Source organism: Oncorhynchus keta, chromosome 36 (assembly GCF_023373465.1).
Source record: "Oncorhynchus keta strain PuntledgeMale-10-30-2019 chromosome 36, Oket_V2, whole genome shotgun sequence".
In the NCBI taxonomy this organism is placed as follows: domain Eukaryota; kingdom Metazoa; phylum Chordata; class Actinopteri; order Salmoniformes; family Salmonidae; genus Oncorhynchus; species Oncorhynchus keta.
This window is the reverse complement of record NC_068456.1, coordinates 22,792,127-22,805,877: the sequence shown is the minus strand read 5'-3', so window position 1 is coordinate 22,805,877 and position 13,751 is coordinate 22,792,127. Positions and strand designations below refer to the sequence as shown.

At 43.0% G+C, this 13,751-nt stretch overlaps 1 protein-coding gene across 1 annotated transcript in view; it reads right to left on the bottom strand.

The window, feature by feature from the left end:
- LOC118369811 (inactive phospholipase D5-like) overlaps window positions 1–13,443 on the bottom strand; it is a 62,643-nt gene extending 49,200 nt beyond the window's left edge. The window contains exon 1 of the mRNA XM_035754519.2: window positions 13,175–13,443. Within this exon, the coding sequence (XP_035610412.1) occupies window positions 13,175–13,180 (6 nt within the window). The 5' untranslated portion in view covers window positions 13,181–13,443. The remainder of the gene's footprint in view (window positions 1–13,174) is intronic.
- Window positions 13,444–13,751: the final 308 nt, after the last annotated feature.

Below are 13,751 nucleotides of genomic sequence, written 5' to 3'. Positions count from 1 at the left end.
ATCTGAAGGTTGGTGCTAAATCCGCTTCCTGAATAATGCTTTGAGGACGTCACATTTTTCAAGCATGTCCCTTTAACAAGTAAAAATGGCCCCTCTACCCAAAAGTAACAGGGAAAGCTTCAGATCTTGCACCTCTCTGAGGGAGGTGTAACTATAAGAGAGCGAAGTGGAATAAATTAAACTGATGGTATAACGCACAACTAAGGAAAAGGAATTACCGTAGCTGTAGATCACCTAAGGTAGAGGGATAGTTACAGCAGTAAACAGTCAGGTGTACATCTTCAAGCAATGGATAATGTAATATCTGGCTTTATTTTGTTACTACTGAAAAGCTATTATGTTAAGAAGAGTTATATTACATTATTCAGTGGATATTCAGTTATCCATTGCACCAAGGACAAAGGGAAGGACCTCTGTTGGGTGAACTCACAGGAAAGTCCTCATACATGTTGTTATATGCATGTTATGTATCAACATATATTCATGCTGTTTCAAAGGAACACAAAGAGAGATCATTTGAAAAGGTCAAAAACAACTTTACTATATAAATAAACCATTTATATGCAGAGGTCTGTAACAGTTTTGCTAAGGTTGACTTTACCTAAATAAAATAGCTCACCAAGGCAGTAATCGACCCAACTTAAATTAGCTTAATTTATGATACATTTAAAGCAGCAATCAGCAGTAGAAACAATAAAACAGCCTCCCCACCCCCGGTTCAGTAAAACGCTGAGGGATGGGGCTGGAGAAATGTAATCACTCAAATTCATAGACGGATCTATGGACGCAAGGACTGACCATCCATGATATCAGAACTATAGTTTCAATCATGTATTGAAAACCATCTAGTTTGTTTACATTTTCTTTGTTGACAAACATTGGAGTAAAAATAGCTTCTATTTTGGGTTCTAATGGGGTACAACAACAGTTGAAATAAGCTCATGAGGCATTTATAATATATATTATTCATGAATCATGGGTAGGCCTACATGTCAATAATATACAAGTCCAAAAATGGATGTAGCAACCACTGATTGCCCCTTCAAGTTGGATCAATTTGTTGGTACAGGTAATTTCCATGTAAAAGGACCCATGAGCACCAACATGGCAAGTTAATAGGAGCATATCAAACTGGGTGTCAAATGAATGCTAAGAGTCTATATTTGGGGGAAATAAATGCAAAGATAAATTTTTAAACCATTTTCCATTAAACAAAAATTGGCATAAGTAATAGCTCTGATTTCTGGTCAAATCAAATCTTATTGGTCACATACATGTGATTAGCAGATGTTATTGCGGGTGTAGCGAAATTCTTGTGCTTCTAGCTCCGACAGTGCAGTCATATCTAAAATTATACCCATTACACACAAATGAAAAAGGGGTCTAACAAAACATCTACCAGAAATAGTCTTAAAAAGGTACGCAATAATGCTGAAAGACACATGCCAACTAATATCAACACATATTTAGTTTTTTTCTGCATTCTGTAAGTTTAAGAAACATTGCTTGTGCCTTGCTATTCCGCTACCAAAAACACACATATCTTCAAGATATATTCTAATTAGTCTCCCTCATGAGGGAAGATCAAAGTTCACAGAAGTAAAATGTAGCTCTATTAATTGGTTAGTGTTTTTATTTATATCAATTTTGCTTATGAATTATTAAGTGATTAAAACTTGTAATTATGTTACCAAATCGAAATTACTGCAATTGAATTGGCTACAATGCAAATCAGTGGTCAAACCACAGTTGGGTCACCTGCTACTGTTCTCCCTTCCATTGGCATACTGTTATGTTCAGCTCGTGATTGTTTTCGTTGTCGTCTGGTGGCCAAAGTGTGTGGAGAAGAAATCTCTCTCTATGAGATGACATTTTTTCCGGTCCGTTCCATACTGACCTTCATTTGGCCCAAACAGCTCAGTACAGAAAAGTAGAGTATAGGTCAGTAAAGTACAGTCGTGGCCAAAAGTTTTGAGAATGACACAAATATTAATTTTCACAAAGTCTGCTGCCTCAGTTTGTATGATGGCAATTTGCATATACTCCAGAATGTTATGAAGAGTGATCAGATGAATTGCAATTAAGCATTGAGTAATTGTCTCTGGCCCCCTCCCCTCCCAGTTAGGGGGAGTGATGAGCTCTACAGCAGTCTCACAACTCAATCACTGGTTGAAAACTGTTCTGTCCCTCCCAAAAGATAGATTTGTAGATTATTGGCCCTCTTTCTGGGACTCGCCCACAAACAGGACCAAGCCTGGCCTGCTGAGGAGTGACGGACTCCATCCTAGCTGGAGGGGTGCTCTCATTTCATCTACCAACATAGACAGGGTTCTAACTCCTCTAGCTCCACAATGAAATAGGGTGTAGGCCAGGTAGCAGGCTGTTAGCCAGCCTGCCAGCTTAGTGGAGTCTGCCACTAGCACAGTCAGTGTAGTCAGCTCAGCTATCCCCATTGAGACCGTGTCTGTGCCTCGACCTGGGTTGGGCAAAACTAAACATGGCGGTGTTCGCCTTAGCAATCTCACTAGGATAAAGACCTCCTCCATTCCTGTCATTATTGAAAGAGATCGTGATACCTCACACCTCACCTTTTTACTAGCGGGTGGATTCACAACGTTAAGACCATTGAACTACTCCCTAGACTACTAACATAAAAAACAAGGTATTCTTCTGTGTGCGTATCTCTGACACCTGCAAAAAAGTGCTGGCAAATGCACCACCTCGTCCAAACAGTGTCTGGTTCCTCAGTCTCCTGGCTCCTGTCTTCTTATTACATGGCTTTCTACAGCCATTCCCATCACACAGAGCTGTTTTACTACAGTACTTTACCAACTCTGTACATGACAGCGTGAAGGTCCCCAGAGCCAGTGAGTGACGCCAGGACAGTGTGTCCTGTCAGCTGGATGTGTCTCTGCACATACTCAGCACATCAAGGCTAAGCACTCTGGGATGCATGGTCTTTCACTCCTTTTCCATCTCCAGAATAAATGACAGACTGTACTCGTGTGCTGATGGCCCAGAAAATATACTTTCAGTGCAAAAGGTATACATTTTCCAAGCCCCTGAATATTTCCACCTAGAAGTTCAGAGCTGCTCAAGTCATGTTGGTTAAGAATGAATCATTTTGTCTAGAAGCTGTTAAAAAGCCTCTCAGAGGACTGTGTAATACCTCAACACAACAGTGCGACTTCAGAAATGTCGCAGAGGACGAGGACCAAGAACCGTTTCAAAAGGACCATGATTGACATGGCAATGCAACTCAGGAACAGAAAGCTTGGCAAGCAAGCTTTAGGATATCTGTATTGGTGTGGCTATTTGCCAGGTATGTCAGGTTCAATCTGAGGGCCAGTCACATAGCTGAACCAATCAATGGAACCTCAAGCTCATCTCATCAAGAGGGGAGAGAACGGGATGGAATATCAAGGGGAATTTTGGATTCAAAGATAAGAAGAACTGCTCTGATACACAAATTGTAGTTACAGCTTAGTTGAACAGGGATCATTTGGAAGGTAAAACCCTTGAGAAAACAAATCCCTATACTTGAAAGCCTACACATCTTCTGATATTATCGAAAATCACTAACACCTTTAGATCATAAACTGCTATTGTGAGATTGGCTATGATCAATCTTGTCTGCTACACAACAGTTCGCATTGGCCACATGGCATGTTGTTTGTCCCTCAACTTACTGTTTATCTTAAGCCTTTTTTCACACTGCGAGCCTTAATGCTCAAATCAGTTTGGTTTTTGAAATTCATTTGCTTTTTGGCTGTCCAGACAGCAGGAAAAACAACTGATTTTAATCGGATATGCAAAAAAAAAGAAGGAATTTGAGTCACTTCAAACTGCCAATGTGAACAAGGCTTTAGAGATCTGACTCACTGTTCCTTTCCTAATGCATTATCTCCAATAAAACAAACAAGAGGCACGCCCAGTTTCAATCTGTTGGCAATTTGTGTAGAGGCATTACATAATGCCTGCAGCATTTATCAATTCCCAATCATCGGGGGATTGTGTTACGATCTATTCACTCCATCGGGACTGGGCCTGAAGGTTAGCTCTGATTATTGTGAGTCCTGCCAATATTATCCATCATCCTTCTTGATCCAGTGTGTCATGTTTTCACTGGGTACTAGACCCCAGTCTACACTCTGAGAAGTAATTTATGATTTCAATACTAACATGTTACAGGTAAAATGTACATTTGAAGCCAAGGAAGTCAGGTTAAGATGGCATTTTTAAAATTTTTATTTCACCTTTATTTAACCAGGTAGGCTAGTTGAGAACAAGTTCTCATTTGCAACTGCGACCTGGCCAAGATAAAGCATAGCAGTGTGAACAGACAACACAGAGTTACACATGGAGTAAACAATTAGCAAGTCAATAACACAGTAGAAAAAATGGGCAGTCTATATACAATGTGTGCAAAAGGCATGAGGAGGTAGGCGAATAATACAATTTTGCAGATTAACACTGGAGTGATAAATGATCAGATGGTCATGTACAGGTAGAGATATTGGTGTGCAAAAGAGCAGAAAAGTAAATAAATAAAAACAGTATAAAACAGTATGGGAATGAGGTAGGTGAAAATGGGTGGGCTATTTACCTATAGACTATGTACAGCTGCAGCGATCGGTTAGCTGCTCGGATAGCTGATGTTTGAAGTTGGTGAGGGAGATAAAAGTCTCCAACTTCAGCGATTTTTGCAATTCGTTCCAGTCACAGGCAGCAGAGTACTGGAACGAAAGGCGGCCAAATGAGGTGTTGGCTTTAGGGATGATCAGTGAGATACACCTGCTGGAGCGCGTGCTACGGATGGGTGTTGCCATCGTGACCAGTGAACTGAGATAAGGCGGAGCTTTACCTAGCATGGACTTGTAGATGACCTGGAGCCAGTGGGTCTGGCGACGAATATGTAGTGAGGGCCAGCCGACTAGAGCATACAAGTCGCAGTGGTGGGTGGTATAAGGTGCTTTTAGTGACAAAACGGATGGCACTGCGATAGACTGCATCCAGTTTGCTGAGTAGAGTGTTGGAAGCCATTTTGTAGATGACATCGCTGAAGTCGAGGATCGGTAGGATAGTCAGTTTTACTAGGGTAAGCTTGGCAGCGTGAGTGAAGGAGGCTTTGTTGCGGAATAGAAAGCCGACTCTTGATTTGATTTTCGATTGGAGATGTTTGATGTGAGTCTGGAAGGAGAGTTTGCAGTCTAGCCAGACACCTAGGTACTTATAGATGTCCACATATTCAAGGTCGGAACCATCCAGGGTGGTGATGCTAGTCGGGCATGCGGGTGCAGGCAGCGATCGGTTGAAAAGCATGCATTTGGTTTTACTCGCGTTTAAGAGCAGTTGGAGGCCACGGAAGGAGTGCTGTATGGCATTGAAGCTCGTTTGGAAGTTTGATAGCACAGTGTCCAATGACGGGCCGTAAGTATATAGAATGGTGTCGTCTGCGTAGAGGTGGATCTCAGGGAATCGCCCACAGCAAGAGCAACATCATTGATATATACAGAGAAAAGAGTCGGCCCGAGAATTGAACCCTGTGGCACCCCCATAGAAACTGCCAGAGGACCGGACAGCATGCCCTCCGATTTGACACACTGAACTCTGTCTGCAAAGTAATTGGTGAACCAGGCAAGGCAGTCATCCGAAAAACCGAGGCTGTTGAGTCTGCCGATAAGAATATGGTGATTGACAGAGTCGAAAGCCTTGGCGAGGTCGATGAAGACGGCTGCACAGTACTGTCTTTTATCGATGGCGGTTATGATATCGTTTAGTACCTTGAGTGTGGCTGAGGTGCACCCGTGACAGGCTCGGAAACCAGATTGCACAGCGGAGAAGGTACGGTGGGATTCGAGATGGTCAGTGACCTGTTTGTTGACTTGGCTTTCGAAGACCTTAGACAGGCAGGGCAGGATGGATATAGGTCTATAACAGTTTGGGTCCAGGGTGTCTCCCCCTTTGAAGAGGGGGATGACTGCGGCAGCTTTCAATCCTTGGGGATCTCAGACGATATGAAAGAGAGGTTGAACAGGCTGGTAATAGGGGTTGCGACAATGGCGGCAGATAGTTTCAGAAATAGCGGGTCCAGATTGTCAAGCCCAGCTGATTTGTACGGGTCCAGGTTTTGCAGCTCTTTCAGAACATCTGCTATCTGGATTTGGGTAAAGGAGAACCTGGAGAGGCTTGGGTGAGGAACTACGGGGGGGGCGGAGCTGTTGGCCGAGGTTGGAGTAGCCAGGCGGAAGGCATGGCCAGCCGTTGAGAAGTGCTTATTGAAGTTTTCGATAATCATGGATTTATCGGTGGAGACAGTGTTTCCTAGCCTCAGTGCAGTGGGCAGCTGGGAGGAGGTGCTCTTGTTCTCCATGGACTTCACAGTGTCCCAGAACTTTTTGGAGTTGGAGCTACAGGATGCAAACTTCTGCCTGAAGAAGCTGGCCTTAGCTTTCCTGACTGACTGCGTGTATTGGTTCCTGACTTCCCTGAACAGTTGCATATCACGGGGGCTATTCGATGCTATTGCAGTCCGCCACAGGATGTTTTTGTGCTGGTCGAGGGCAGTCAGGTCTGGAGTGAACCAAGGGCTGTATCTGTTCTTGGTTCTGCATTTTTTGAACGGAGCATGCTTATCTAAAATGGTGAGGAAGTTACTTTGGAAACATAACATGTGCAGTTGGCGCTAATCCAGGAAGTGATGTTGCAGGCTAGTTCAGTGCTGCCCCCTCTCATTGAGTAACTCATGTCGAAGGCAAACCGGGGTACTGCAGGTTGCCATTAGCAACTAAATTATACTTATAACTCCCTGTTAAATTTTTTTTGAATAATCAGGACATACACCTGGTGTAATAGAAGCAATAATTGCTACCATGATTGTCTTCGGTTTTATTTTATTTTTTACATGAAGATTGACATTTCCTCATTCCCTTTAATAGGGGATCCTGTTTTCTGCAAACAATGCCTGCAGTACTGGGGTTGAAATTTGTGGCTACAATAAGAGTGGATAGTCCTTCCCTGGCCTGAGCTAGCGATCTGCTGGTGACTGACAAATGTGCTGCATAGGTTCCAACAGGAGGAGCTTTGCTGTCTGTGATTGGTTATGGGAGCCCATGTGACCCAGTGATGACTACGGCCAATTACACAATGGAGTGATGGGTGTTTAGATTGCATATTGTTTAGCTCTAATGGTTCTTTGACTGTAGCATATTCAATTGCACCAACCCAAGTTAACACCAGACTGGATCCTTATGTGGAATCTAGCTAAAGGAACATTAACATTGGAAATGGAGGTCGCTAATAATTGTTATCAACAATCAGTTGTAACTATTCAATATCCATGAGTCAGCCATCATATTTGTGATGCATCTCCTTGTCAATGGCAGTCAAGTCGATCATTGCTATGGTTCTCTGGCTGAAATTTGCGTGAGACCTTTTCCCTGACCTTTCCAATACCGCCTCCACACAGAAAGGTCAGAAGACAAACGCTGGCGTTTGCCTTGGAACTCACTACATCCCCCACAATGATTTAAAACTCCACAGGATGTTATGGGATAAAGAAGGATGGGGGAAATATTTAAATCAGGGAAAGATGACAAGGGAAAAAATGGCAGATATGCTTTTCTTTTTTTGAGTATTTCTTTCTATTATCGTCTTCCTCTTTATTAATGGGAATGTATTAATTATATCTCCATATCAATACAGACCTCTGAGTAACCACAGAAACCTGAGAGGAAATTAGCAAACATTACTGGAAAGAGGGAAAACAGAGAGAGGGTAAAAGAGAAAAAGAAAACTGGCCAAAAAGGTGCAGGTTATTTATGTAGCTATAGAATGGCTCCAGTGGAAAATACAGTATCAACACCCTGAGAATTTGTCAGGAACATGTTCTCTCTCTCCACTATCTCTTGGAGTGGTAACTGGTAAGGATGGCGTCTACTTTAGTCTGAAGGGCTGGGACCTGCTCCCTGCCCTGCAGGCAGCTCAGCCCATTGATAGCATTCAGGCCCCTTCTGATCAATAAGTCAATTAAGCCTCCATTAGAGCAACATGAAATCTGAGGCTCCAGACACCTAATGCCAGATGGGAGAAGACTAGTCTTCCAGACCCTGGGACCCTTCCACTCATCCCTGGGAAGCCTCAGCCTGGGGCTTTCATGACCAGAGGACAGCTGGTGGAGCACGAACACCATGATGATGGGAACGCAACAGAAATGTCAGAACTGCTGCAGGCCATTTCCCATAGACAAGGGACCAATTAACCACCATGTTTGTCAGAGGACAGAATAGAATAAAAGCCTTGAACACGTCAAAGAAATAGAACAAATGACTGTATGATGGTGCAGAAACACCAGTTTTGTGGGCTACAGTAAGCTATCAGTGTTCTCTATTTACAGTAGAAATAGTACTGTATATATCCTACGGTTCTTCTAATGCTTCTTTTTGCTTCTGCCCTCTCTGCATATCTGTCGAGTTTTATATTCAAATCATAAAGCTTTATTTATACAGCACATTTCAGACATGGAATGCAACGCAATGTGTTTCACAGGGAACAAAATCATAAACAACGAAAATAAAACAACTTAAATATTTACAACACAAACACAAGAGGATAGAAAATTGAAGAATAACAAAAACCCAACGATTAAAAATCACCCTAAGGAAAAGTGAAGCAAAAAAGATCCACAGTTTGGGGCCCCGTCAGGTTCTCTGGCAGGCTATTCCAGAGGCTGGGGGTATAATATCTAAAGGCTGCTTCTCCATGCCTCTTCATCCTAGCCTTTGGGATAGTTGAAAGGACAGTGCCAGAGGACCTGAGGGACCTACTGGGTACATAACTTAAAAGCATGTCTGACATGTATTGGGGTGCACAATCGTGGATTGATTTAAAAACCAATAGAAGAATCTTAAAATAAATTCTAAAACTCCCAGGCAGCCATTTGCAGAGACCTTAAACCTGATGTAATATGTGCTCTTCGTCTGGTCTTGCTCAGTACCCGTGCTGCAGCATTCTGTATGTTTTGCAGTTGACCAATGGCTTTCTTGGGTAGACCAGACAGGAGAGTATTACAGTAGTCAAGCCTGCTCGTAATAAAAGGCATGGATGAGTCTCTCTGTGTCAGCACGAGAGAGAAACGGTCACACCGTGGCAATGTTCCCCAAGTGGTTAAAAAGCTATTTGTCACATTTCTAATGTGGGATTCGAAATTGAGTTCAGAATCTAAAACAACACCTAGGTTTTTCACCTGGTGATTAATTTTTATTGCCCGTGAATTAAAATGTCCAGACAGATTCTCTCTCTCTGTGCTTGGGCTCCAACAATAAGTACCCATGTATTTAAATCACTAATACAGTCTAATAATTTATCCATGAAGCTAAAATCCTCTGGTGACACAGAAATGTTAAGTTAAGTATGGTCTACGTAACAATGGAAATCAATGCTGTGCACTGCCAGGACTGATCTGTGAATTGCTGTCTGATTTAGAGGGTGCGTAAACTCCCATCACTACTGCTCCAAGCTACATACTAAAAAAGAGACTCGGACACACTCTGCAAGCTAAATAACTTAAACATTCTGCATTAGGGAAATGTGTTATGTTAGTGTCCATTTGTGTGTCTATATGGATGTGCTTAGACAAGCAACTCTGATCTTTTTTTCAGATCCAAAGACCAATTAGTGGAAAGTGTGTGTGTGTGTTTGCATGTGTGACATGAATTATTGCGAATAACTGAAAAATGTATCAATTTCTTCCAGTAATTGAGAAAAAGATGGGTTAAATGCCCTGCCAGATAATCAGAAATTCCATTGTGGTAGAAGAAGGGAGAGAAGAAGGTAGAATATTTGATCAAATGAATCACTTTCAAGCATCAACCAAGCTATCTCAAACACAATTCAAAACCATTTCCCTTTGCATATAATCTAATAAAGGGACATGCAGTAATTCATGTTTTTATAAATCAGACACACTTATTAGATCTCATTATTTTTGGAGCGGCACCATTAGTTTAGTCCAGTCAGGAGACGATCAATGATACGTCTCTCCATGCTGCAGTATTATTGGTCCAGCCAGGGATGGTAGCACTGTTGCCGTCCCAGTCCCTCCCTCGTGGAGCCCCTATAGGCTGCAGCCTGCAGCACTGGCTTGGCCATTACAGGCTCACAGAGACCTCTGAGCTCCTGACCATAACTGGTCCATGGTCAGCCCATCCGCTCATTCAAACCTTGTGATATATGATCTCCAGAGCACTGTGACCTAATGCACTTGGGTAGGAGGGGTAGGGTCCGTTCCTTTGTGATAGAAGCGACGTAAGCAATAAAGTAAGACATTGTTTAAGAGGCTAATATGTTGCCGTCATGATTTTGAAAAGGTTATTTTGTGCAATCAAAGTTCCATTAATAGTTGACATGTGTAAAAAATAAAATAATAATAATAAAATAAAAAAATTGGATTGGCATACTATGTAAAGCTTGGCATACTAGTGCTTCCATATTACACCAGTCAGCAGAATGAGTCTGAAATAAGATTCAGACATTAGGACAGAATACTGCCCAGGGAACCGTCTCACAGCACGAGGTCTGCGAAAATAATATTAGAATTTCAGTTTGCTTCCCACACACACAAAACACTGTGACACTTGTGCCATCAACCAGTGTTTCCCAAACTCAGTGCTGAGGCTCCAGCACTACACAGCTGATTCAAATAACCAACTCCTCATCAAGCTTTCATTATTTGAATCAGCTATGGTAGTGCTCGGGCAAAAAACAATACGTGCACCAAGGGAGGGGGGGGCAGGATGGAGGATGGGAAACACTGCTAAACAAACAGTCTGCCAGTGTGTGGGACTAAGATATGTTACTCATATCCTCAGAGACTGTAAGCCGTAAGTAACAATGTAATCCTTAACTGACCCCGCCAACTGATCTCATAAACTGACCCCACCAACTGCATTGTTGTACAGATGCACAGTTGAGAGCATCCTGTGGGGCTGAATCACCGCCTGGTACGGCAACTGCACCTCCAGAGGGTGGTGTGGTCTACACAACACATCACCGGGGGCAAACTACCTGCCCGCCAGGACATTTACAGCACCCGATGTCACAGGAAGGCCAAAAAGATCATCAAGCACAACCACCCGAGCCACTGCCTGTTCACCCCGCTATCATCCAGAAGGCGAGGTCAGTACAGGTGCTTTAAAGCTGGGACCAAGAGACTGAAAAACAGCTTCAATCTCAAGGCCATCAGATTGTTAAATAGCCATCACTAGCACAGAGAGGCTACTGCCTCTACAAACAGACTTGAAATCATTAGTCCCTTTAATAAATGGAACACTATTCACTTTAATACTGTTTAAATATCTTGCATTACTCATCTCGTATGTATATACTGTATTCTATACTATCTATGGCATCTTAGCCTATGATGCTCTGACATTGCTCATCCACATATTTATATGTTCTTATTCCATTCCTTTACTTAGATTTGTGTGTATTAGGTAGTTGTTGTGAAATTGTTAGATTACTTGTTAGATATTACTGCACTGTCAGAACAAGAAGCAAAATAATTTCACCACACTCACAATAACATCTGCTGAACACATATATGACCAATACGATTTGATACTACCTGAGAAGGCAGAGGTGAGCCAGTGGTGATGTTTCCATGGGTACCACTCCAAGTAATTCTGGCTTCCCTCTCCTATGGGCTTTCTGCTGGATGAGTTCTGTTAGCTCAGTGTGTATGTGTGTGCGCGCGTTGGCACGCTCTATGCATAGAGATCCTGTCTGCGAGTGGAATTTAGAGAGAAACCCCTCCCCCTCCACTCATTTCCCCACAGGCAGAATAGCAGGTCAGCCTGTGTCATATTAGCTGCATGCTTCAGTTGTCAGCTTTGTTTTGTGCAGCGGTGCTGAATGAGTGACGGCCGATGCGAGGGAGAGTTGCTGCACGTTGCGCCTTCCCTTACTGCTAAGTGAGCTGTGACACCCCCCAAAGAGGTTGTAAAACATATCTACACAAACCCTTCAACCCTGTATCCCCGGTCAAACATCCTCAGCATCTCAGTGGTGTCGTCTGCAATGTGACAACAATATGACAGATGACAAAATGACTGGAACCACACCAAATTCCAAAAACATTTGACAAATATGGAAATGACCCACCAACCTTATAAACATTTGAAATCTGGGAATGTTGTTTAGCATGAAACCATGAGCTGTTTCATGTCATGACGAAATGTGGTCAGTAATTTAGTGATATATGTTTTCACAGCAATCTTTCATTAGTGTAACTTCATCCTCAAGCAAACAACCCAGCATCACCTTCAGCAACACTGCCTTCCCCTCAACGTTATACTGTACATCCCCCAACAACTGAAGAGCCCAAATCCCTCACCTATTTTCAATGTCTTCATCAAAAACTACAACCCAGTGGTGTTGTGAAGTACTTAAAAGGCAAGCAAATCAAAATGTACAGTTTGCACTGAGATCAATGACCTGTCAGCTAAGCATATTGTACGTACATACTGTAGCATCAAAAGCTCAGAGAACAACACTGTTCACAGCCAAAAACACATTCACCTGTTTTAAATTTCAAAGTCTCATTGCGAGCTACAACAACACAATCCCACGTAAACTGACACATGAATGTGAGCTACAACAACACAATCCCACGTAAACTGACACATGAATGTGAGCTACAACAACACAATCCCACGTAAACTGACACATGAATGTGAGCTACAACAACACAATCCCACGTAAACTGACACATGAATGTGAGCTACAACAACACAATCCCACGTAAACTGACACATGAATGTGAGCTACAACAACACAATCCCACGTAAACTGACACATGAATGTGAGCTACAACAACACAATCCCATGTAAGCTGACACATGAATGTGAGCTACAACAACACAACCCCATGTAAGCTGACACATGAATGTGAGCTACAACAACACAATCCCACGTAAGCTGACACATGAATGTGAGCTACAACAACACAACACCATGTAAGCTGACACATGAATGTGAGCTACAACAACACAATCCCACGTAAGCTGACATGAATGTGAGCTAAAAGATGACACACCAGCTGGCAACGGTCCTAGTGAAACAGTAGCTGCTGACCTCTCTGAAATTATTTGGCTTTCTTTGAGTGAGTAGAACTCACCTTCATGATGCACCCCTGCGTCGATAGTCCTCTCCGCAGCACACGTGTGTGTGTGTGTGTCTGTGTGTAATTGTGTGTGCTTGTTTTCTGGGCAGGAGCCTGTTTCTGACAGGGCAGGGGATGCTGTCCCCTCACATGCTGCTATTCCTGTTGGCTGGACAGCGTCCAAATGAAAGGTATAATGTAGAGTGTAGAAACAGGAAGCTACTGAGTCCTGACATGCTATCAATCTCTCCCTCTCTCATACTCTCTCTACTTCTCACTCCATATTCCCCTTCTCCTTCCCTTTCCCTCACCCACTCGCTCTCCCTCCCCTTCTGTATCTCTTCCTCACACTTCTCCACCTTTTAGTTGGAAACACAGATCGTGAGATTGGGAAAGATAGATGGTCCGTTCTCCTCAGCCCTCCTACCTTTCATGATCCTTCCCCCTCTTCTATTCCATCCAATACAAATCCACTCCAGCCATCTTCCCCTCCCTCTGCTCAAGCCATACGGAGTGAGAACCTCAGCCAGAGGCAGACCGGTACATCTGGGCAAAATCACAACTCCTGTAGCTCCTCAGTTCTCACACAAAG